Consider the following 26,917-nt stretch of genomic DNA (forward strand, 5'->3'; position numbering starts at 1 on the left):
AATAAATAATTAAAAAAATAGGAAGAAATAAGTGTAGATGCCTTTGTAACTCATGACAAATATTAGCATGAAACATATTTTCAGGCTCTTTTTGAATATTTTACATTTATTAACTCACTGAATATACATACCAAGATCTTGAGGGAAGTAGAATTCTCATTTTATAGATGAGGAGACTGAGAGTAGAAGGACTAACCCCAGGCCACAGTTAGTGCTAGAGCTGAGATACCAATGCTCGTAGGCTGGTTGCAGACCACAAGGTTTCTCTCCCCCCCCCCAATATCTCTGTCTGTCTGTCTGTCTGTCTGTCTGTCTGTCTCATTTTTAGACATGGCCTCACTATGTTGCCTTGGCTGGGCTCAAGCTCATGGGTGCAAGTGATCATCTTGTCTTAAGGCCCCAAATATTGATACTACTACAGAGACACGTCACCACACCAGGCTCAGAGACCAACCCAGCATACATACTGACTTATAAAGTAAAGACAGTAAATCTAAGCAGCATCTCCTCTCCCACTACCAAATCTTAAACTGAATTAGATAAAAGTAAATGCATAAGAAACTGGAAGAAGTATGGTGTCCTTAGGTGATGTGATCTTATTTTAATTAGGTTTCAGAAGTTTAGCTTGAGGTCACAGTTGCAAAGCTTTCAACAAAAACACCTTATGGTGATGGCTACTATGAAACCATGAAGCATATGTGGCTTTATGTTTTAACCAAATAGTTATACAGATCGTTGAAAAGACTCGTAAAGCCAGGTGTGGTGACAGAAGCCTGTAGTCGTGGCACTTGGGAGGTGGAGGCAGGAGGAGCAGGAGTTGAAGGTAACCCTCTGTTACACAGGAAGTTCAAAGTTAGACTGAGCTCCATGAGAGTCTGTCTCAAAACAACAAAACAAAAGGAATCATACAATCCCAGTACTTGGCAGCTAAAGCAGAGGACTGTGAGTCTGAGGCCAGCTTAGGTCCCATAGATTCTACCTCAAAACAACAGGAAGAACATCAAAACTACAAAACAAACCCACATGAGTACACATGCACACACATACATACACATACACCAAATGATATCCTAAGTCACATAATGATAACTACATTTCATCTACCATGGAATGATACTTTATGGAGTAAATATATAAATTGAATCAGATGATAATCAGCATTCAGTGAACTCTTAGGCTGAGCAACATATTTCCTAAAGTTTTTCTTTTTAAGACAGGTTAACTGAGGGGCTGGAGAGACAGCTCAGTGGTTAAGAGCACTGACTGCTCTTGCAGAGGACCTGGGTTTGATTCCCAGCATTCATGTGGAGGCTACAACCCATCCTTAACTCCAGTTCCAGGGGAATCCGAAGTCCTCTTCTGACCTCTGTGGCACTGTACAACATGGGTGCACTCACATACATGCAGGCAATACACTCATACACATAAAATAAAAACAACAACAACAACAAAAAAAACAGGTTAACTCATGAATTCTCATTTAGCCAATCCATGCTTGGCCTTTTGGCTAAGATCAAGTGTTTTTTTTTTCTTTTGAGACAGGGTCTCACTGTGTAAAAAAATGGCTGACCTGGAACTTGTTATATAAACCAGGCTGGCCTCAAACTCACAGGGATCTGCCTGCCTCTGCCCTGAGTGCTGGGATCAAAGGCATGGGCCACCATGCTAATTCAAGTATAATAATAATAATAATAATTATTATTATTATTTTGGTTTACTTATTCTTATTTTATGAGTGTTTTGCCTGCATGTACGTGTGGACCTGTGAGTGCAATGTGCACAGAGGACAGAGGAGGGCGTCAGAATCCCTGGAACTGGAGTTACAGATGTTGTGAGCTGCCATGTAGGTACTGGCATCCAAATTCAGATCCTCTGCAAGAGCATCCAGTGCTCATAACTGTTGAGTGTCTCTCCAGCCCCTTCAAGTATAATTCACAACAATTCTATGAGCCAGGTCCAGTTTCTGTTTCTATTTGAGTGATGGGAAAACAGGCACAAACCAATTTTAAAATTGCCTAAGGTCACACAACCAGCAGGGGATGAAGCCAGGATGTATTAGCACTATACTGTATGACACTTCTTTTTTTAATTTTAAAATATTATTTATTGTTTAAAAATATATTTAAAAAATTTTATTTATTAGTTTTATTTTATGTGTATGAGTGTATTGCCTGCATGTACGTGAGTGCACCCACATCGTGCAATGCCGTGGAGGTCAGAAGAAGGCTTCGGATTCCCCTGGAACTGCAGTTAGGGATGGTTCATAGACATCATGTGGGTGCTGGGTATTGAACCAGGGTCCTCTGCAAGAGCAGTCAGTGCTCTTAACCACTGAGCCATCTCTCCAGCTTCCCAATTTTTTAAAAATATTTTATTTATTATTTTTATTTTATGTGTATGTATGTATTGCCTGCATGTAAGTAAGTGCACCCGTGTTGTGCAATGCCCACAGAGGACAGAAGAGGCTGTTGGATCCCCTGGAACTGGAGTTATGGACAGTTGTTAGCGGCCATGTGGGTGCTGGGATTCGAACCCGGGTCTTCTGCAAATACAGTGTTCTTAACCACTGAGCCATTTCTCCAGCCCCCCCCCCATTTATTTATTTTTATGTGTATGAATGTATTGCCTGCATGTGTGTAAGTGTACTTGTGTTGTGCAATGCCTGAGGTCAGAAGAAAGCGTCATATCTCCTGGAACTGGAGTTATGATGATTGCTAGCTGCCATGTGGGTGCCTGGAATTGAACCCTGGTCCTCTGCAAGACCAGTCAGTGCTCTTAACCACTGAGCCATCTCTCCAGCTCCATGTGCCACTTTTAACATAACACTTTACAACAGCAAATTATCTGATAAATTAAATAACATCAATATTAATATTAACGAGGACTTGGAGACAGCTTAGTAAAGTGTTTGTCTTCCAACCATGAGGTTCCAATTTGACTTCCATGCAATAAAGTCAAGCAGGGGCTGGTGAGATGACCCAGTGGGTCAAGGCACCTGCTATCAAGCCTGATGGCCTGAGTTCCATCCCTGGAACTCACATGGTAGAAGGAGAGAACTGACTCCCTCAAGCTGTCTTCTGATCTTCACATGTGCACAGTGGTACACACATACACACACACACATACACACACACACACACATGAAAAAAAAAAAGGCCAAGCATAGTGGTAAGTACTTGCAACCCCTCTGCTTGTAAGCCAGAGACAGAAGGACTCCTAAGACTCAGTGGCTGGCCAGCCCAGCCCAATTGGTGAGGTCTAGGCCAACAAGACAAATCTGTCTTGACAAATGGGTGAACAGTACTGAGGAAAGACACACGAGGCTGTCCTCTGGCCCCCAAACACATGCACACACATGTATGAGCATGCACATATACATGAACACACAATACGAATGAAGTGTACTATTGAAGGAAAGTTATAAAACCGGGCGTGGTGGCGCACGCCTTTAATCCCAGCACTCAGGAGGCAGAGGCAGATGGATCTCTGTGAGTTCAAGGCCAGCCTGCCTTCCATAGTGAGTTCCAGGACAGCGGGGGCTATAGGGAGACCCTGGCTCAAAAAAAAAAAAAAAAAGAAAAGAAAAAAAGTTGTACGTTACAGTTATTATAACATGTATTTTAAACCCACATATATTAAGAGTTGACTAAATACCATGTCTAAAAGGTTTAGAAGAAAAAAGCCTTATCTTCCTCATTCAAAAAAAATCTTATAAATGTTTAATTTCTTCTGAAAATTTCTAAGACCAGTAAGTGGGAAATAATAATTTTCAGATCTGTATATTTTTCAAACTATATCATCAGCAATTTTCCTGCCAAACCACCTGTCATTATAGACTTTTTGGGTCTTTATCTATAGATAACATGTATTTAAGAGATTTTTTCAAAAACACAAACAAAAGAAGTTGTAGAGCAGTTCAGAGATGTTTTAGAATACTCTTCACCAATTGCAGCGTCCCCTTGGAAAAAAAAAACAACAGCACAAAAATGAGATAATTAAAATTATAAAAATGCTTTATCAGAATAGATAAGCAAAAGTACACAGTTATAATTACTTTACCAATTTAGGTAAGAGCCATAAAACATTTCAAAGGTATCACATTTGCTAATATGTGTAACAAATACCTCATGTCTTGGATAAGAGAGACCCTGAGTGTTGGTAACATAATTCCTGAGTCAGATTTTCTTCTTTCTGGTCCAAGGGCAACTATGTAGAAAAATATTAGCAAAGTATTAGAAAAAAAAGAACTTAAAAATATCTACTGTAGAAAAATATTAGCAAAGTATTAGAAAAAAAGAACTTAAAAATATCTACTTGTTTCATAGTCTATAAATAAATATTTCAAAATTGATTTAACAAGAGTAAAACTTGAGACAATAGAGAAACTCAAATTCTTCCCCTGAAATATTGCTACTTTATTCATACAGTAAATCAGCTGTGTTTTTTTTCTAAACAAGCTGTGGCTACATTTGGAAATTTATAATGAATCTTTTATAAAAGTACACCTATGCTGGGTGTGGTGGCACATGCCTTTAATCCCAGCACTCGGGAGGCAGAGGCAGGCGCATCTCTGTGAGTTCGAGGCCAGCTTGGTCTCCATAGTGAATCCAGGACAGCTGGGGCTACAGGAAGACCCTGTCTCAAAAAGACCTAAAAAAAAGTACACCTAGCAAATGATGTAATGTGTGCCAATTCTGGCCACAAGGGTCAGTCACTTTCCACAGCTACACATTCTCAAAGTGCTGGATAATTACAATGCCAATAGCTTAAGGTACTAAGTATGGGAACCTTCATCTCTGGACTCATGAATTAGAAACATTTTTGTGGTACTTACTTTTGTTTGCTTGTTTGTGTTTGAGAGAGGGCCTCATATATCCAAGGATGGCCTCTAACTCCTGAATGCTGAGATCACAGTACATGACACCACACCTTGTTTACATGGCACTGGGGACTAAGCCCAAGACTTTGTGTATGCTAGTGCTAGGCAAGCACTCTACTGAGCCATATCCCCAGATCAGAAACATGTTTAAACTCTAAAGTTGTTTTTTTTTTTAAAATCTGTTTTGACTCTTTAAACTGGGAAGTTTCAATTTCAAAGTTCAAAATCCTAACTACAATATGTATATTGTGTAAAGTGAGTAATTAAAAAAATATATTTCATTTATTATTTTTATTTTATGTGTATGAGCGTATTGCCTGCATGTATGTGAGTGCACCCATGTCATGCAATGCCGTGGGGCTTCGGAGTCCCCGGAACTGGAATTAGGACGGTTTGTAGCCGCCATGTGGGTGCTGGGAATCAAACCTGGGTCCTCTGCAAGAGCAGTCAGTGCTCTTAACTGCTGAGCCATCTCTCCAGCCCCATAGTATTTAATTTTTTTTGTTGTTCTTGTCGTTGTTGTCTTTTTGAGACAGGGTCTCCCTGTAGCCCCAGCTGGCCTGGAACGTACTATGTAGACCAGGCTAGCCTCCAACTCACAGAGATCCGCCTGCCTCTGCCTCCTGAGTGCTGGGACCAAAGGCATGTATTACCACACCCAGCTTCTAATATATGAAGGGAACCAAATAGTATAAAGAGAAGAGATTGGGCAACATAGAGTTAATTGGACAAGCTGCTTTGGAAGGTCACAAGCAAGTTGGAGGAATGCCACAAAATTTCTTGCACACAGGAGCTGTGTGGAGGTGTTGGCCAGCACACTGACCAACACCACAACCTTGATCTTGAGCTTGTTATTCCAAAGCCCAGGATGTCCTCGAAGATAGTAGCCATAGCAGGACTTTGTGGCTAGATAGTAACTGGGGAAAAGAAGCTGGGAAAAACATTTGTGTCCTCTGAGTAATCACATACTGTGCTTCTGCTGTTCATTCTGTATTTGTTTTGCAAGGCCAATAAAAGGAAAAGCAAAAGGGCCCTTGGGGCTCTCGCCTTAGAGGTGCTGAGCCCTTTGCTATCTTTGAAGTAAGCATTCCCTGTGTTCACGGTTACTTTCGAGTCGGAACGTCTACAAATATGTATTTTTTTAATCTTAATTTTTCAAATGAAGAAATTACAGTTTAAAGAGGTTAAGAAGCCTGTCCAATCATACATATTTATTATTGAAGCAGAGAGTTTTGATATCATGTTCTGTGGGCATTCCTGTACATTAAAGAGGACACTGTAGCTTCTAGCTTAACCAAGGATACTGTTGGCATTAAATAACAAAGACTGAAGAACAGAGAAAGTCCGACAGGAACAAGAGTAACATGCTAAAATAATAATTTGTTTTTTGGGGGAGTGAGGTCCTTTTGAGACAGGGTCTCTCTGTAGCCACAGCTGGCCTGGATTCACTATGGAGACTAGGCTGGCCTGAAACTCACAGAGATCCACCTGCCTCTGCCTCCTGCATGTGCCACCATGCCTGGCTTTTTGTTGTTGTTTTTTGATAGGGTCTCCCTAGTCACAGCCCTCCTGGAAGTCATGATGTAAACCAGAGTGGCCTCGATCTCACAGAGATTCACCTGCCTCTGCCTCCTGAGGGCTGGGATTAAAGGTGCACGCCACCACCTGGCATTCTTGTGTGTGTTTTTTTAAAAGATGGGCTGTGCTCCTATGTATTCACCTTTGAATCTCTAAAAACCCAAGCTGGAGATGATGATTTGTGAATAATCTAATGTAATAGTTGGACAACGATACTGAATTAAGCAGCTGTTGTGGTTTGAACTGTCTCTCCACCTAAGATTATACAGTCCTAGCTGTTGGTATCTGCGAGTGTGACCCTAAGTGGAAACAGAGCAGATGATCACACTGAGGTCATTGGAGTAGGCTCTTATACAGCATGACTGATGTCTTTATAAAACAAAAGTTTGAGGTGGGCCTGTGCAAGTCTTTAATCCCAGTATTTGGAACTTATTGTATAGACCAGGCTGGTCTCAAACTCAGAGATCTGCCTGCCTCTGCATCCCAAATACTAGGACTGAAGACTTGCACCAGACCCACCTCAGAGGAAGCCATCTGAAATGATTCTTCACGATCCCATGCTGCCCATTCTGTAGAAGCCATCTATCTCAAGCAGGGAGAGGTGGCCCATGCCTGTAATCCTAGCATCTGGGAGATGAAGACTAGAAAAGGTTGGCCTAGGATACTTGACTATGTCTCAAAAAAAGGAGGGTGGGCAGACATGGTGGCGCACGCCTTCAATCCTAGCACTTGGAGAGTAGAGGCAGGTGAATCTCTTTGAGTTCAAGGCACCCTGGTCTACATACTGAGCTCCAAGTCAGCCAGGGCTGCATAGTGAGGCACAGTCTCAAAAAAAAAGGGAGGGAGGGGCCTGGAGAGATGGTTCAGTAGTAAGAACACTTTATTATTCTTATAGAGACCTGGGTTCAGTTCCCAGCACCCACATGGCAACTCACAACCATATGAACTCCAGTTTCAGGGCATCCAATGTCCTTTTCTGACCTCCATGGGTACCACACCCATGTAATACGTATACATGCAAGCAAACACTCATACGCTTAAAAAAAAGAAAGACTACCTAAATCCAACACCCTTACCTGGTGACTCTGCGAGGTGCTCTTGCTTCTCTTCTCTATCCTGAAACTGAATTAAATGTGACCACAAAGCAGACTTCCCCTGAAAGAACAAGGTATATACTTTTTTTTCACTTCAAAGAAATGATTGGCCAGGTGTGGTGGTGCACACCTTTAATCCCAGCAGATCTCTCTGAGTTCAAGGCCAGTCTGAACCAGAGAGACCCTGTCTCAAAAAGACAAAAAAAAAAAAAAAATTAATAAAAAAAATAATTTCTCAGCCAGGCATGGTGGCACATGTATGCCTTTAATTCTCGCACTCAGGAGGCAGATCTCTGAGGTCGAGGCCAGCTTGGTCTACATAGCGAGTCCAGGCCAGGCCAGCTATAGTTATAGGGAGTCCCGGTCTCAAAAAGACCAAAAAAAAAAATTCTCATCAAATCAGCCATTCAAAAGTTTGGTGACTTAGCCCATCGTTCTTAGCTGTAACTTTAAAAATAATTTATGTATTTACATATTATTATTTTATTATTTAGTGTAGATGCATGTGTGGAAGTCAGAGGACAACTTGTGGAGGTTGGTTCTCTCCTTCAACCATGTGGGTTCTGGAGCTCTAACTCAGGTCACCAGACTTGGTGGCAAACTCCCTTATCCCCTGCTTGCTCATCTTGCCAGCCCTCCTTTCTTTGTGTGTCTGTGTATACACAGGGATGTGTGTACCTATATATGCACATGCATGTGGGGGCCAGAGGTTAGCCTCAAGTGTCATTTCCCAGGGATTTTCCATTTTGTTTTTTGAGACAGGGTCTCTCACTGGGATCTGGAGGCTGTCAATTAGGGTAGGCTGACTGGTCAGTGAGCCCCAGGGATCCTCCTGCCTTCCCCTCCTCAGTGCTGGGATTATAAGTGTATACCACTGTGTTCAATTTTCTTTGTGGGTGCTGGGGATCAAACTCAGGTCCTCAAGCTTGCACAGCAAGTGCTTTACCCTCTAAGTCATTTCCCCAGCTGCTTTATGTTATATTTCTTATTTTTTCCTTCATTTGTATGTATATGAGGATGCATATGCATGCATGTGCCACAGCACATGTGTAGAGGTTAGAGGGTAACTTGTGGGAGCTGATTCTCTTCTTTTACAATGTGGGTTCAGGAGCTTCAAGTCAGGCTGTTATGTTTGGCAGCATGTACCTTTACTTGCTAAGCCACTTCTCTGTGCTCATTCATCCCTTCATTTGTCTGTCCCTCTCTCCCTCCTTCTCTTTTTTTGAGACAGGGTCTCACTAGCACTGGCTAGCATGCACCACCATGCCCGGCCTCTTAACACATTACTTCTCTTTTCTTTCTTTTTCTTTTGAGACAGGGTCTTCCTGTAGCCCCAGCTGGGCTTGATCTCAGAGATCTGCCTGCCTCCGCCTCCTGAGAACTGGGATTAAAGTGTTTACCACCATACTTGGCTTCGTGTCACATTTCTTAACAGGGTTCCTAACTGGCCATGTCACCAGCATATCCTGAGTCAGTTACCTGCTTGATCTGCAGGCCATGGCTCCATATCCTTTCTAGTAGGTCACAGAGGCTAGCGATCAAGGTGTTCTCCTCTAAGCCAGTGATGTTTGCTTCTCCATGGCCCAGCTCCACTGCTTCATGTCCCATCTTCTCTACCAACATGCGCTTTGTCTGAAAACATCACGAGTGGTCATAAGTTACCTCAGCAGTGAAAACCAAAACCAGCGACGAGTCAATTATAGCTTCAGGAGGTCTGGCTTCCCTTCATTAAAGTTCTAATTATAGATTTCTAATCATAATGGAGAAAATGTCTTAATCTCTGTGGTCAACTAACTAGAGTAATACCTTCTATATTTTACTGTCATGTCAGAGAAACAGAGGTGAACTAAAGAGATAAGGTAATCTTGGTAAGGCTCTTATGTGGAAAAATTCTTCTATACAACAATTTAGAGATTATTAACTTCTGCAGTAATCGAATTAATTACCCTAGAACTTCTGGAACTGCCTTAGACCTAGAAAATGTATTGCCTGACACTAGAACCCATCCTGTCACCACAACTTTCTCTTTACTGACTCTTAACTTCTTGGCAAACTAAAGCTATCTGCGCCTATGCCAAAATCAAAAGGGATATGGTAAGCGCTGCATTTTTTGAGAACTTCCTACTCTGTCAATTAACTAGGACTTTCCTCTTCTTTTCTCTCTTCTCTGCTCATAAATATGTAACAGAAAATGAAAATAAAATGGAAACCAGTTTTGAGTAAATTAATTTGTACCAGTTGTAGCTGGTCTTATACAATGTAAATTGAGAAAACATACAGTTCCTCTACGTAGGACCTTGTCTGATTCACTAGACTACGCTGATACCGAAGAGTGCTTTTATTGAATATGTTCAGAAACTACTGGCCTAACTTATAGGACAGTTTTTGCTCCTTGCCCTCCAAGGTCAACTAAGTTCCAGGAGACTATGGAGCATCCCTCAGAATGTCTTGTAACTGTGGTGAGTCACCTGTCCTCCTGTTCAGGGAGGCTGTGGAGATCCCACCAGATGGACTTGAACCAGGGCCCAGTCTATAAAGAGGAGGGTCAACTCAGAGGAACATTTCCTCCATGCTTCCAAGTGAAGTCAGCCACGGTTGAGTAGGGCCTTTGACTTATCCTCACATAGGCAGTACTGGTAAAAGAAAGGAGCCAGGGGCTCCTCGCAAGCCCACATGATCCCTGAGGAACAGATCCTTAAATGACTTTAAAAGTGAAAATAAATTGGTTTATCTGGGCCGACTGTATGGTCTTAAACACCGAAAAGGAAAGTATAACCAAAGCTTAAAGTGATTAGTATATTTCTGTCAGAGTTCAAGGGATTACACTTTCCAGACATTAAGCTTAAGTCCATATATTTAGTTATTTAGACAATTTTTTCTCATTGATGATTTTGTTTCTAAGAAGAAAGTGCTGCTCAGATGTAAGACTTCAAATCTTGGTCTGCAATACTGCAGTGCCCACCTGTAGCTAAGGGAGACAACCAGCTATTGTTCTAAAATGATGGATAAATTTGTTTTCTCCCCCTATCTAGAAGCCTTTGAGAGGGAACTGGCACTGATTCTAGCCATTCCAAGAGCTATCAGAGTGCTTGAAAACAAATCCTGAGTCCATCACTCTTGAATCCAGCCTTGGAAGACAAAAGAAAAATGAGGAGAAACCCAATAGAGGGATGCTTTTGGAAGCCTTGTCAAGAAATCCCAATGATATGAACATTTGAAATTTGTCCTGTTCTGACTTTTTTCTGGTTCCCTGTCTAGAACTTGTAATACTAACTACTCTTGCCTTTACTTCTCCTTCATATCCCCTATTCACCAGTCAAGGACTTTCTTTTCTCTCTACAGATAAGAGTTATGCAATTTGGGAGTCTTTTAGATAGACCCACTGAAGGATACTCCAATTGCCTCACCCTGCATGGTATGACAAGAATAGGAGGTAGGAATTGGCTAGGCAGTTAGGATAAAAATACTCCAAAGAGGGGCTGGAGAGATGGCTCAGCAGTTAAGAACACTGGCTGTTCTTGCAGAGGACCCGGGTTCGAATCCCAGCACCCACATGGAAGCTAACAACTGTCTGTAACTCCAGTTCCAGGGGATCTGATGGCCTCTTCTGTCCTCCATGGGCACTGCATGACACGAGTGCACTTACCTACATGCAGGTAATACGTGCATACACATACAATAATAAAATATTTTAAAAAACATCCCAAGGAAAAGTAGCCAGTTTCTTGGCTAAAAATCAAAATGTCCTTGGGCCTCTTAGCAATGTACTCTGTTCCAAAGACCAAAAATGTCAAAAGTATTTGGGAGCTCTTATCTAATCCCTAAAAGATTTTAGGGTTACCTCTTCAGGAGGGAATGTTAGAGTAGCCAAAAGCTCCATTTAAGAGAGAGAGAGAGAGAGAGAGAGAGAGAGAGAGAGAGAGAGAGAAAACGAAATTGTCAGAAAAAAGTAATGGAGAGATATGGGAGGTGTTGGAGGGGAGGGGGTGGGCGTGGATTTCATCAAAATACTTTATATACATGAATGAAACTCTCAATAAATTTTTTTTGAAAAAAGAAATTACTGGCCTAAACATTGAGTTTTGTCCATTTATTATGCTACCTCACATAAACACAGGCATGTGAGATGAAAATTACATATAATATTTACTAATTACAATAAAATTAAGATTTTTTTCCTTAAGCATATGCATATGAATGTATGGGCACAGGCAAAGCTGTACACAGGTATATACATAGATGCAAACATGTGATGCTCTTCACATAAGAGGGCAACAATCCTTACACAACTTCTGTTCATGTTGAAGAGGTAGACAATAGCTAAGCACTGGGAAGATGGCTCAGTGTGTAAAAGCACTTGCTGCACGAGCCTGAATTTGGATCCTGGAAACCTTTGTAAAAGTTAGATGTGGGGGAGGTAGCACTGGAGAGATGGCTCAGCGGTTAAGAACACTGGTTGTTCTTGAAGAAGACCCAGGTTCGAATCCCAACATCCACACAGTAGCTAACAACTGTCTGTAACTCCAGTCCTAGGGGATCTGACAGCCTCTTCTGACCTCCGTGGGCATTGCACAACACAGGTGCACTTACCTACATGCAGGCAATACACGCATACACATAAAAAAATAAAAAAAAATAAAAAAAGTTAGATGTGGTGACACACATCTGTAAACGCAGAGCTCCCGTATGAGATGCAGGTAGGTGGGGTGCAGAGGAATCTTCAGGAAGCTTGTGGGTCTGTTGGCCTCAAACAGGCAGAGCAGGTGTCAAGAAACTAAGTAGATCCCACCTCAAAAGAAGGTGGATGGTAAGAACTGATTCCTGAGAACTGTCCTCTGACCTCCATATCACACTGTAGCACATACGTGCATCAACACTCTCTCTCTCTCTCTCTCTCTCTCTCTCTCTCTCTCTCTCTCTCGCACACACACACACACACACACACACACAGCGCGAACATAATAATTTAAAAAACGAGAAAAACTATGCAGGGCTCCCGTGTCATTACTGTTGTGGGCAATGGAGAAACCATGGCGGTTCAAGCCATTGGTGAGGAGCATATAAGATCTATGCCGCAACAAAAGTTTCTTTTCAGAAAAGGTCAGGCAGAAATGGGGTTGACTCATCTCAGCCCCACACATTGTATAAACATGAACACACACTGTCTGGCAGCAGTATACATACCTTCATTCTGCATTCTTTTAATAAGCCTTCTACAAATTTCCAGTTGGTCTGTGCAATCACAGCAGGTGAAAGGTCTGACAATTTGGGTTGCCTTAGGTTTTTTCCTAAGCTTCGTGCCTCTTGCATATATTTCTAAAAATTAGGAGTATTTTTAATGAATAAACATATTTCCTACTTAAATTTACACAAACAAACAAGACATATAAGGGCTGTAAGCATATGTGTATAACAGCAGTTAAAGGTTGAGTGCTTTATAGAAGGCAGAAGATGTGTACTCCCCTTAAAACACGTTAACTCTTGTGAAAATGAGGGTGCCAGAAACAAAATTCATTCAAAATAATGAGGCATTTCATTGAGTTTAGTCTTTTTATTGGGGCTACCAAAACTGTGATTAGTCAAGATCATGGTTAAGGGCAAAAAAAAATTAGGTGTCTAGTCTAGTCTGAGTTCTGCAGAAGCGGAGTGGTTCTCAGATTTTCTGTTTCTCTTCCCACATTAGACTTCAGATCCCTCATCTCTCCAGCCTAATCCTCAGCTCTGATTAAGTCACAATAGTTCTAAAACTGTGGTGCAGCTCATTTCTATGACCTCAGGCATATCAACAATGCTGATGCAGCTCATCCTGCTTGTTAGACGGGCATAAAGCATTTCCACGCAGCTCTCAGAAAAGGCCAAAAGCATGATGTACTCAAAACACAGAAGGTTTCTCAGATTTTGCATAAAACCCTTTGGTGCCTTGTTCTATAATCTAAAGTGAGATCCTAGTGTTATGTTCAGAGCTTCTAGTGACTGTGGTAACATATAAAAGCATGCTGATGTTATTGAGCTTTGTTTGGTGAACTTCTATTAAAAACCAAACCAAACCAATACAACCCCCCCCATCAAACAGGGAGGGGATGTAGCTCAACTGGCAGAGGGCCATCATGCACAAGCCTGGGATCAACGCCTAGCAGCACATAAACCATGCTTGGTGGCACACATTTTGTAATCCCAGGACTTCTTAGGTAGAGGCAGGAAGAGCAGGAGTTCAAGATCATCCTTGAAAACAAGCCAGTTTGAGGACAGTTGGGATACTTGAGACCCTGCCTCAAAAAACAAACAAACAAACAAACAAACAAACCACAGAAAACCAAACCAAACAAAAACAAAGAACAAGGCACTAGGAAATACATATGATCTTGTATCTTACTGAATAAACACTAAACTCAGACTTATGTGCTCTTTAATACAGGCCTCTCCTCGCTTTTCTAATAAAATACTGTGACCTTTTAATTGATGCTGACTTTTCTGAACACTATTGTAAATAAGTTTAATAAAATAACAAGGAAAAAAATATAAGCCAGTGTCCTAAGTTATTTGTGCCCTCAGGTGAGCAGTGATTAGAGCAAACTGGTTTGCATGTTAGTGGGAAAACACTTGGGCCTAGACATTGGGAATCCTGAGCTATAGACTCAGCTCTGCCTTTATGTGTCTTTTTTTCTTTGGGTAAATATCTTGCTTGTCAGCTAAGTTATATCAAGTTGCACAAGATGACCTTGAAGGTTCCTCTTAGCACTAACAGTCTATGTGGATGACTAGATTTTCTGAAACATAAAAGTGTATACCAGGAAAGAAAATTAAAATAGTTTGGAGATGAAAATCTAGCAAAATAAAAGCTGAAATTTAATCAGTTCTACATTTCTGGAAAAAAAAAGCCTAAAATAAGAGAGAATTTGCAATACATTCCTCCCCCACTTGGAATAAAAGCAATTTATTTGATATATATGCATATATATCACATATTATATATTATACATAAATCCCCAATGACTAGGGATTCCAATGTCAGTTCAATGTCAACAGTATGGAATTACTCGTGTGAGCACATACCAGCACAAACAGGTACTAAACACAAGATGAAGCAGAGAGCAAAACATACTACATGCTCCCACACGTGTGTCATTCAAGCAATGCCAAAGACAAGATTCGGGAACATCTGGTGAAGCACTTTCAAGACAAATGACATACCAGGCAGCACTCAGAGAAGGACTTTTTAGGAAGCCGTGCAGGAGGAGTTGGGCCCTGATCCCACTCCCAGAATGCCATGGAGTTCTGACAGACCAAAAGTTCCCTGGAAGGCTAAGACGATGGAGATGTACCAATGACAGAAAAGCAAAAACAGAAGAAAGAAAAGGCTAGGGAGAAAGAAGAGGCGAACCGGCATGCACACGGGCACACAGGCAGGTCACAGAAACAGGGAGGGGCAGCAAAGGAAAGGGGTGAACGGAGAGGCTTCGGTTCTTAAGCCTTTAAAATCACACATGTACGAACACATTAACAAAAGGTGATAGAGGTTTAGAAGGATGTTTTCTACTTTACTTCTACACATTTGAGTTTAGAAAATAGTTAACATTTTCTGATTACATTTTTCTTTTGATCACAAGAGATAAAGCATAATTATTTAAATATATAATTTGAATTTTATTTTCAATGCATACAAATAAAGCATAGGGACTTTTTTAAAGCATACGGATCTTAATTTAAAAAAGCTCAAAGACACTTTCTAAAAAATGGTGTCAGTAAGCAAGGACAAAGCATATGTAAATACATCTTTACTTATGTACTTTAAATTATACGTGAAACTTGGACATATCTGTAACCTTTGTAAGTATTTCTCCCTTAGGGAAACCTACTGACCAAAAATTTACCCTAAACAAAGCTTTTAATTGATGTACTGCACAGAAAGGATCAAACTGAAAAGTTTTCTGTTTCAAGTCATTATAAAAGGATTAATATTTTAAAATATAATGGAACTATTTTTTTAAAAAAGGACTTGCACAATGACACCTGCTGGTTGACTGGGCTGAGTCTGTGGCGCTTATATCACAGTATCCCAGGCAGGCAGCCCACATACCTCCCGCAAGTCGTTGTCCAGTCCAATGTGCTCAGAATGCTGGCGGAGGCGATCTTTCCTTCGCTGTGCTGTAGCACTTCGACTCACCCAGCGACTAGAAAATAAATTTGTCCAAATGACATAGGTTAAGACAACCAGCCAAATAAAAACACATGGACTTTTTTTTTTGTCTTTTTGAGACAGGGTCTCCCTGTAGCCCCAGCTGTCCTGGAACTTGCTATGAACTCACAAAGATCCGCCTGCCTCTGCCTCCCAAGTGCTGGGATTAAAGGTGTGCACCACCACGCCCGGCATGGACTTTTATTTCTATTTTTTTAAAACAAAGAATGAACTCCTGCAAACAAGATCGACTGACAACAGCTATTTTTCTCACCCTCTTTCCCTTGTATCCCCCTTTGGACAGTCTTGCTGTGTAGCTCAGGCCGGCCTTGGTCTTATGACCTTCCAGACTCTGGGGCCACCATACTCAGCTCTTTTAATCAATTCTTTAAAAAATATTCAACAGCTTTATTAACATATTAGTTGAAATATCATACAATTTACCATTCAAAGTACTCAATCCAATGAGTTTTGGTATGTTCACAGATACTGCACAACAATCACAATTAATACTTTTTTTTTTTTGGTGTTTTTAGAAACAGGGTCTTGTTGTAGTCCCAGAACCAGGCTGGCTTTGAACTCACAGAGATCTGCTTGCCTCTGCCTCCCAAGTGCTGGGACTACAGGCATGTGCTACCATGCCTGGCTGTCACAAATAACAGTTCTTAAAAACTGAAATTAGAGGGGCTAGAGAGATGGCTCAGTAGTTTAGGGCACTGGCTGCTCTTCCAGAGGACGCAGGTTCAGTTCCCAGAACACATATGGTAGCTAACAATCTTTTTAAATTACAGTTCCAGGAGATCCAATGCCCTCCTCTGGCTTCCCCAGGTTTGCACACACATGGTACACTTACACATGCAGGCAAAACACTCATACACATGAGGGTCACTGTGATTCCTCTGCGATCTAAAATTGTATGATTACATTTCTTTTTTTTTTCTTTTTTGGTCTTTTTGAGACAGGGTCTCCTTGTAGCCCCAGCTGTCCTGGAACTCACTATGTAGACTAGGCTGGCCTTGAACTCAGAGATCTGCCTGCCTCTGCCTCCTGAGTGCTGGGACTAAAGGTGCGCGCCACCACGCCCGGCACATTTTTTTTTTTTTATATGACACAATTAAAAGTCGAGTGCTCATACATAGTGGCAATCCATACTTCAAATAGATTAATGTGGTCTTAAAAAGAAGTAACCAGGTAGATAAGATGTTTTAACAGCCACATACTGTTAGGGTTCTAAACAGCAGCAGCTTCCTCCCTCCCCAGCAGGGACCTACAGACTTTGGAGCTCAAAAAAGGGAACTTAGCTGATAAGCACCTTGACCTTTGAAGTCAAGGGAAACAAACTCTGCTGAGAAGCAGCCTGCCTTTCCTCTGACCTCCAAAGACAGGATAAGCAGATTCTACCTGATAACCAGAGATTTTAGAAGCTGTTTTTCTCTTATCTTAAGAGGGAAAAAGTAAACACTTCCAGACCCTAATCCTACCTGCTTTTCCTGCTTCCCCCTCCCTGATTTCTCCCCCAAACATTCCTCCCTTCTACACCCTAAAGCCCCCATATATAAAGTCCCTGCTCACAGCCCGTGGGCTGACATCTTTCCCTTCCCCGAGGGAAAGGTGCCCCGAGTGAAATAAAGCTGTATCCCGCTGAGAATTCCATCTCTGCCTCGGTGCCTCCTCCATCCGCTCGTGCTCTCCACTGCACGCGCTCTCTCTCTCCAACATTCCTACCTATCACATACCACCTGGTTAGCACTGCAGAACATTTACCTTTTTTCAATCCTCTAACTAGTCACTCAAGTAAAACACATGCTTACTTGTTATTGGCTGGTCCTGTTGCCAAGACATCGGATTGTAACTTTGGAAAGAACCCTTGTTCATATTTGCCTTGACCGATTTTCATATCAAGCAGATGTGGGTGGATTGCAGTATGATCCATTTTCATCAGTCTTTGCTCAATTGATTGGGCTATAAATTAAATTTATAAATAAATTAGAGACATTTCATTCCTTAAAAAATGCTGCTGCTTACACTCATGCAAATACAGGAAACTAAATCACCCTGACACTCTATGAATAGATTTTTTACAAAGGTTCTTTTGCAATCAGTGATGTGTAAGTATAGAAAGGTTAATTTTAAGTAAATATTGGATAATTAATTTTCAAGATATTTCCAACCTTTGTCAAAACCATAGCAGTGAGGTTAAAAAATTATAATTTAGTATTGAAACAACAATTTTCCTTTTCTTTTCTTTTTTGGTCTTTTTGAGACAGGGTCTCCCTGTAGCCCCAGCTGGCCTGGAATTAACAGAGATCTGCCTGCTTCTGCCTCCTGAGTGCTGGGACTAAAGGCATGTGCCATCACACCTGGTTCTTTCCTTTTTTAGACAAGGTTTCACTATGTATCCCTGGCTGGCCTGGAACTTGCTATGAGACCAGGCTGCCCTTGAACTTACAGAGCTCCACCTGCCTTTGACACCTGAGTGTAGGGATTAAAGGCAAGCGCCCTCCACAACTGGCCTTGGCTTAAAAAATTTTAAATGTGTATCTTGTGTACAGGCCTCTGCCTCCCAAGTGCTGGGACTGAAACAGAAACAGTTTTTCTTAAGTGGGAGTTCAAGATCCATAACCAAAATATAGTTCTAAGTATAATAGTAAAGGACATGATGGCAAATAAAATTCTTCCTCGAGCTGAAAGACAACGTAGAGGCAAGGGAGAAGCAAGCCCGGCTGCCTTAGGCTTTGTTCTTTGTACAAAGACCCATTAAAAATTCACAGTTCTCCATCTGCAAAAACAAGGAGTGTGTAAAGTCTGATTTTACTTTAGGTTAACAGTCACACGTCATTAGTAGGAGTTGTTTAGGTGAGTTTATCAGATCAAGAGGATAATGTAGAAAAGTTAAATAATAAGCAGGCATTTTAAAAAAATGTCCAGAGTAGTTCCAACAAACCCCCAAAACTAATTAGCCTTTTCAAGAATAAAATTGGTCAAAGTTTAAGAGAGGATTTTGCAAAATTTCTATTTTAAAATACCTTAAATTTAATAGGATTATATGTTGTCCCAAAGAGCCAAGAAAATGAGCTGTTTATGTAGTAAAAAACAAAACAACCTTGATTGTAAGTGTTCTTATCTACTGAATTTTCAAGAGAAAATGTATTATTTGAGAAGAAAGACTAAGCCTTCAATCTTTTGCTAGAGGATTATGGGAAAGGGATAATAAACAGGAGTTGAAGTTGTTCAATAACAGAACTCTGTAGGAACTGCTGCTCTTGTCATTTAGGAGAAAAATAACTGTACAATTACCCATTCCTTTACACTCTTCATTGCCAGTAGACTGAGTCCTGCTGGTCATTCCCCACAAATATCCTAAACCTCTATAGAGGAATCTGTCCATGACCTTTCCTAGTCATGTTAATACCATGTGGTATCAGATCATAGAAAAGAAAAATATTTATATGCTCTGAAGAGAAACTGGAGTATGATATCAAGTCATAGAACAGCTCCCCCCAGCCCACTGTTTATGTGTGATACGGCACTAAAGAATGTTGTATGGAAATCAGTGCTGCTCTCCGTGACTTAAAACTTCAAAATATTAGAGATATACTTGAAGTTTCCCTCGTTTTTCCTCATAGCCTGTATGTATGTATCCCAAGTCTTCTTGAATTTGACTTTATTTTTAATGTATTGCATATATGCTTCCTGATATTTATAAGCATAACTAATGGAAGGTTTGGCAAAATAAGGCCTAGATTTCATGGCATGAAATTCTCAAAATCATCTTTCAATTTTATGTTGCGTGAGGTACAACAAAATTCTATCTGCCAGTGACTGTTTTTGAGTTCATGAAAGGAAAAGGAGCTTCTTTTTTTTTTTCATTTGATTTTTAATAACAGAAAAATTTGATATTGAATTTCTCTCCTTGGTTAAGTTTTCCTTCTTAAAAACAAAAATCATAATTCACAATTAGTTTTTGGGGTTTACATGTAAGACTGCCATAGGGAACATACGGAAATGTTGCTTTTTAGTAATTAGATTGCCAGAGAATACTAAACATTCAGAGATTATCAAATGCCTGCTTTGTGAGGTCAGTGGTCTACTGTTAGACTTTCAAGATCTGTGTCAATATTGATTTGTGATGACTGGTGAAGAAAAAGAAAACTGTTATTACTATCCGCTTCTTGTTTTTCTGCACAGAAATCCTGAGGCTCTGGAGCCACAATACCAACAGCAGATAGTCTGCACCTAAAGAGTTCACCTGAAAATCAAAACTCTTCTTTGGTTACAGGCAAAACAACAGCAAGAGTACACAAGTACATAAACACCAATACCCAGCAAGAATCCAAAGTCAACCAAGCCCCATCTTTACGGTACTTCTTGTGACAAAAGAAATAACTGGGCCTGGCGGCACAGGCCTGTCAACCCCAGATACTCAGGAAGCTGACGCAGGGGCATCTTAAGTTCAGGGCTTTCCCATGCAACTTGATGAGACTGTCTCAAAGTAAAAATGTAAAAAATAGTGGACTGCCTGCTCAGCATGAACAAGGAGAGGCCCTGGATTCAATCCTCAGCACTGAAAAGAGAAAAAAAACAAAAACCCAACTATTACTTGAGAGGGATAGGGAGCCAGTTAACAGTCTGCTTACTGTTCCAAAAGTCTTTTAAAGTAAACTTCTGGGGAACTACTGCCTTAACCTAATCTTATTTTTAGACATATAAATTCTATAATGGTTTATTTTCAGTGAGTTTTACATAATTTCTGTGATGACAATGGAGTGTCAAGCTCTAAGAAGGCAAAAAGGCCATTTATTTTAATTAGTAAGATTTTATAGACGCATTAAGTTAAGGAGTTGGTGCTTAATTCCATTTTACAAATTCTGTTAGGAAGAGAGGATGAAATTTGCTTGACAAAGTATTATTATTCCCATGGCTACTAAAGCACTGGAAGTCTAATTCCCTGAATAAACAGATAATTTCATTCATTCTGCACCCTCACTTTAGTTCTAAAAGAGCTGCTCTCATACACAGGAATTTGACAGGGTGATGTTTTGGAGACTTGTAGCACGACATAAAAGTTATCGTTTAATATTCTTTCCTTAAAAATGATCACAGTACAGCATCATTACTCCTACAACTGAGCCACTTACAAGGGAAAGTAAGCCAGCAACGGAAGCAGAGCTAAGAACCACCTGTTGTCTTTTTCCATTAGAAAAATCTCTTTTCAAGCAGTGCTACATCTGAATGGAAAGAAATAAAAGGATGGGCTGGGAACTAGGAGTAAATGCATATAATTATGTGAATTGGTATGTCTTACATATTTGTTAGTGATTGAAACTGTTAAGAGATTAAGGCTTTGAGTCCCAGAAATCAGTAAGAGCCAGATCCAATTCATGGTCCACCAACAGTTACCTCTACAATCACAACCAGTTCTTTGACCTCTGTTTCTTTAACTGTAAATGAAGACAATGACAAAGCAATATAAAAGGAACTGTGCAGAGAGCCCCATCATTAAGATTACATGCAAAAAAACAAAAGTCAGACAGCATCTCAGATTTCTTTTTGGTTTTTTGTTCTAGAGAAAGTCTTGCTAGAGTGCCCAAGCTGGCCTTGAACTTCTGATTCTTCTACTTGGCCTCCTGAGTGCTAGAATTATAAGCATACAACATCATGTCACATTTTGGGTTTATTATTTTAAGTTAATACTTAGGTAAGACGACAAGAAGAGAAAGGTAAAAAGACAACATCAGTAGCAAGACAGAAATTAACATTTCTTTCGTTTTTCCCCCCAATCTCTTTGAGACAGGGTCTCCCTGTAGCCCCAGCTGGCCTGGAACTCACTATGTAGTCCAGGCTGGCCTCAAACTCATAAGAGATCTGCCTGCCTCTGTCTCCTGAGTGCTGGGATTAAAGGCATGCGCCACCACACCCAGCAAAAATTAACATTTTGTCTAACACAAGAGAAGACAAATATTTGCATTTTCTTGGCATACTCAATTTAATTATTTTTTTCCTATTTTGAGTAAAGGAAATGGAATGCCAATAGGAACGGGGATTCATATGAAGGAAAGTATGAAAACACTTCTTGACACAGCAGCAGGATTAGCCATCATGCTCTAAAATGAAAACTAATTTTGAATTATATAAGGTCAACAATCCACAAAAAGAAATGGTCACAGATTTTTTTAAAAAGGCAAATATACCTGCTTCTTTTAAAGTGCTGCATTTCTGATATATAGATGTCCGCAAGGTGGGTGCCCTTACGTTATACAGTCTTATCTTCTCAATCCGAGAATCAAAGACCCGAAGGAGAGGGTCTTTCTCTTCCCACTGAGACATGATTTTATTATCAATAAAGGTGGCAAACATCTGTGTTTCAATGAATCTTGAGAGAAATGGCAGGTAAGGCTCAGGCTGATCAGAGAGGAAAGAGGCCTGTAATGAGATAATTAATTAGATAGTTAATTAGCAAATTATTACTATAATGAGGTGATCTTAGTGTTATAGGATAAACCTGAATATTATTTGTTGAGGTTACTTCTTAAAACTTGTAACACATAGGTTGGGTGTGGTGGCGCATGCCTTTGATCCCTGCACTTGGGAAGCAGAGGCAGATGGATCTCTGTGAGTTCCAGGCCAACCTGGTCTACATAGTGAGTTCCAGGCCAGCTGGGGCTACAGGCAGACCCTGCCTCAAAAAGACCAAAAAAAGAAAAAATACTTTGTGACACATAAAACTGACACTTGACATTTAAAAAGTCATAAATCTCTCTCTTCCTTCTAAATTTATGGACTTCAGGTCACTTAGGTTACTTCCGTGCTTTAGCACTGATCTTCTCTTTCAAAATTGATTTATATTTGTATCCTGATGGTCATTACGCAGAAAAGAGGGTATCATTAATGAATGATGGTTAATAAGTCTCCATACAATGGACTGTCAATCATCCATTTCATTTACCATTAAATTCTGAACTCTCCTCAGTGAGTAATCTCTTTTCTCTCTGTTCTTAGCCCAGCAGATGAGCCTCCAAGCCAAAAGGCAGTGAGATGAGTAACGACTTGTGAGCTCCTATTTCAGTCACTGGGTTTGTTGCTTTTTTTTTTTTTTTTTTTTTTTTTTTGAATTTTTGAGACAGGATCTCATTATGTAGTCCTGGTTGGCCTGCAGCTCACTGTGTAGACCAGCTTGGTCTCGAACTGACACAGATCTGCCTGCCTCTGCCTCCAAGCGCTGGGGTTAATGGCATGCACTACCATGCCTGGCTGTTTTTCATTCTCTTAAACGCTGTGTGGCAGAAGCCATGAGGAGAAAGAGGGACAGCTGACAGAAAGCTACTTCTCTTCAAATGCACCATCTTCCTAGCATACTTCATTCTAATACTTCAGAGGCCTTTTAATAAAACTCTCCTTACAGAAATCTACTTTTTACATTTTACTGCTTTCATAGTTTAAATGTATTTTTGTAAATCCAAATAATCAGACAGACTTACAATAGTCTAGCAGTTTACCTCCTTAAACAGTATTTTACAGATATTACAGATAAACATCAATTTCACTTTTTTTTCTAAATACTTTATTTTTTTTTATTTTATTTTATGTATATGAATGTATTGCCTACATGTAGATAGGTGCACCCATGTCATGCAACGCCTGTGGAGGTCAGAAGAGGGCGTCAGATCCTCTGGACTGGATGTGGATGGTTGTTAGCTGTCATGTGGGTGTTGAGATTCAAACCCAGATCCTTTGCAAGAGCAGTCAGTGCTTTTAACTGCTGGGTCATCTCTTCCACCCCCAATTTTCACTTTTTATAGGGCAGATATAACCTTTTTTTTAAAAAAAAAAAAAAAATAGGCCAAGGGCTGGAGAGATGGCTCAGTGGTCAAAAGCACTGGCTGCTCTTCCAAGGGATCCAGCATCCACATGGCAGTTAACAAGTATTTGTAACTCCAGTTCTAGGGGATCTGACATACTCTTCTGGCCTCCATGGGTATTGTACACATGGGTGTACTTACATACATGCAGGCAAAATACTCATACACATAAAGTTAAAAAAAAAAAGGAGGGGGACAAATATCTGTTTTGCGGGGAGTATTTTTGAGACAGGGTCTCCCTGTAGCCCCAGCTGGCCTGAACTCATTATATAGACCATCCTGGCTTTGAACTCACAGAGATCTGCCTGCCTCTACCTCCTGAGTGCTGGGACTAAAGGCATGTGCAACTATGCCTGGTCATATCTGGCTTTTGATGTTCAAATTCTTGTGTTCTATTAGATTTAAAGTCAATTAAGGGCTGGAGATATGGCTCAGTGGTTAAGACCATTGGCTGCTCTTGCAGAGGATCTGGGTTTGATTCCCAGCACCCATATGGTAGCTAACAACCATCAGTAGAAATCCAGTTCCAGGGGATCTGACACTCTCTTCTGGCCTCTGTGGGCTTTTCATGACACAAGTGCACTTACACAAATGCAGGCAATACACTCATACACATAAACTAGTAATAGTATTAATAATAATAATAATGATAATGATAATAATAAAGTCAACTAAAACTTGGCTTACAGAACTGCTATGCTCTGCATTATTCTCCTAATGAAAATGAGATGACTCTAAGCCTTCTGGAATCTAAAATGAAACCTTCATTTTCTTAGAGGTCATACAGAAGGAATTCTACATCTAGTTTGAAACTACATAGAGATTAAAAAATAACAAAGTGCTACGATATGAACTTAAATCAGAATTTGAATTGGTCCAAGGATAGATCATGAATGTGAATGCACACAGATCAGTTCTAAGCTGGAGAGGAAGAAGTATAGTAAAGTTAAGCTAACCTCCCAAGTGTGATTTGCTTTCTTGTGAAATTACTTTGTTAGTATAAAATACTAAATGAGATGGAAAAAAAGGTGTGAAAAGCATTTTAAAAAGATTTAAAACGTGAAAATGATCAGTAATAGAGACCACTAATAACCATAAAAAGGAAACCATGGTTCTTTTTACTTTGTCGAAGTTCTGCATCTGTTCCCGGTTGGTCAGCCAGGATTCCATGTCTTGGGCAGTCTGAATCACAAACGCTTCATAATCTGCAAACATCTGTGTAAAGCGGTTAGCAAAGACCTCCCGCAGCTGTACATTGAGCTGATAGTCCCTCAGTTCTGCCTCTTCACATTGCAATTTTAAATCCTTTTCTTTTTCACTCAGAGAAGCTGAGAGGTCCACTTTGTCCACAGTCACACCCGTCCTTCTGGCAAGTGCCTGGAGGCGGGCTATGGTTTCATTGCCCTTCAGCAACTCATACATGCTGATGTTATTGGTGGAGACATTGCCATTCTTTTTGTCATTAACCAGATCTTTCAGAACCAGATTCTTCAGCTTGGTGGCACTCTCACTGCAATGGAGGCTGCCCTCAGGAGGAATTCCAAATTGGAGAAGAACTTCAGAGAGCTCTTGGATAAAATCCACTTTATTGGGGAACTGTGGAAATTCTTCCGGCAACTCAATGAAATGGTTGTCGATATCCACAAAACACAAATTAGCCTGAAACAGAAAAAAAACGAAAGCAAAAAGGTTTTGTGAATTTCTACAAGGCTGATTAAAACCTCAGTGACTTCAGAGAGCGCCAACACTGCAAGTCCAAAACCACATTAACTTGGCTATTTTAGCCCCTAAATTCACCTCAGTGACTTCAGAGAGCGCCAACACTGCAAGTCCAAAACCAGATTAACTGGGCTATGTTAGCCCCCTAAATTCACTGTCCACCTGTGTTTGACTGACGATCTTTGTGATGGAAAGATTTATAAAGTGTACATATAGATCCTTTAGCTTCCAGCAACCCAAAGGCTAAGAATGTCATCAGATAACATCTGAGGCCTACAGCAGGGACTTCTCACATTGCTGGATGTCTACCTGATGTTTCCATCAGTGCATTTGAAAATTACCTTATTTCTTTTTTTTAACTTTTGCAAAAATTTTATTGAGAATTTCATACATGCATATAAGGTGTTTTGATCAAATCCATGCCCACTTCCCCCCAACACCTCCCATATCTCCCCATCACTTTTTTTCTTTTTCTTTTCTTTTTTTTCTTCTTTCACTTATTTTTATGGGGCTTTTGGCTACGCTAGCATTCCTTCCTCTGAAAAGGTAACCGTAAAATCTTTTAAGGATTAGATACAAACTCCAAAATACTTTCAACATTTTTGGCCTTTGGAACAGAGTATGTTGCTAAGAGGCCCAAGGACATTTTGACTTTTAGCCAAGAAACTGGCTACATTTCTTTGGGTCTTTTTACACTAACTGCCTAGCCAATTCCTACCTCCTTTTTTTTTTTTTTTGCCTTGTCTTTTTGAGACAGGGTCTCCCTGTAGCTCCAGCTGTCCTGGAACTCACTATGCAGACCAGGCTGACCTTGAACTCACAGAGATCTGCCTGCCTCTGCCTCCCGAGTGCTGGGATTAAAGGCATGTACCCTACCTCCTATTCTTATCACACCATCCTCTGAAGGGGTTACTCAAATTGTCAATAGTGAATCAGGACGCAGACTGTTCTGGCTTCTTCCATGCTGAACAGGGACACAGGGTGAGGCAATTGGAGTACCCCTTCAGTGGGTTTATCTAAAAGACTACCAAATTGCATAACTCTTATCTCTAAGGGGAAAAGAAAGTCCTTGAATCATGACTAGGAGATGTGAAGGAGAAGTAAAGGCAAGAGTAATTAGCATTACAAGTTCTAGACAGGGAAGTAGAAAAAAGTCAGAACAGGGCAACAAAATTGCCTTATTTCTAACTTTCTTTTTGTCCTGTTCCTATGAAAACTTTATGAAACTGTTACCATGTTGGGACATGATATTTGGGGAACTTAGAACTGTGCTTCCAGGACAAGGGTATTTGACCCCAGAATAAAGTCTTACTCCTTTTGAGATAAGAGCTGTGGGCTTTTTTGTTTTGTATTTTATTATTTTTATGTTATATGTATGAGTGTTTTGCCTGCATGTATATAAGGGCACCTGTGTCATGCAGTGTCCACAGAGACCAGAAGAGGGTGTCTGATTCCCTGGAACTAAAATTACGGCAGGTGTTAGCTGCCATGTGGATGCTGGGAATCGGGTTTTCTGGAAGAACAGCTAGTATTCTTAACTGCTGAGCCAGCTCTCCAGCCCAAGTGCTGTGCTTTTATACCAGCAGTTTATTTTTTATTTATTAAATATTTT

General features: G+C 40.5%; 1 protein-coding gene across 3 annotated transcripts in view; it reads right to left on the bottom strand.

The window, feature by feature from the left end:
• Positions 1-26,917, bottom strand: part of Dennd5b (DENN domain containing 5B) — a 173,453-nt gene that overhangs the window by 46,245 nt on the left and 100,291 nt on the right. For all 3 annotated transcript variants that reach the window (XM_008826984.3, XM_029560428.1, XM_029560441.1), the window contains 8 exons: positions 24,709-25,245; positions 21,919-22,150; positions 17,539-17,689; positions 15,629-15,722; positions 12,736-12,867; positions 9,031-9,183; positions 7,534-7,612; positions 4,125-4,206 (listed from right to left, as the gene is read on the bottom strand). In XM_008826984.3, coding sequence (XP_008825206.1) covers positions 4,125-4,206; positions 7,534-7,612; positions 9,031-9,183; positions 12,736-12,867; positions 15,629-15,722; positions 17,539-17,689; positions 21,919-22,150; positions 24,709-25,245 — 1,460 coding nt within the window. The remainder of the gene's footprint in view (positions 1-4,124; positions 4,207-7,533; positions 7,613-9,030; positions 9,184-12,735; positions 12,868-15,628; positions 15,723-17,538; positions 17,690-21,918; positions 22,151-24,708; positions 25,246-26,917) is intronic.

The sequence above is a fragment of the Nannospalax galili genome, unplaced genomic scaffold, assembly GCF_000622305.1.
Source record: "Nannospalax galili isolate Female #2095 unplaced genomic scaffold, S.galili_v1.0 scaffold710, whole genome shotgun sequence".
Taxonomy (NCBI): Eukaryota; Metazoa; Chordata; class Mammalia; order Rodentia; family Spalacidae; genus Nannospalax; species Nannospalax galili.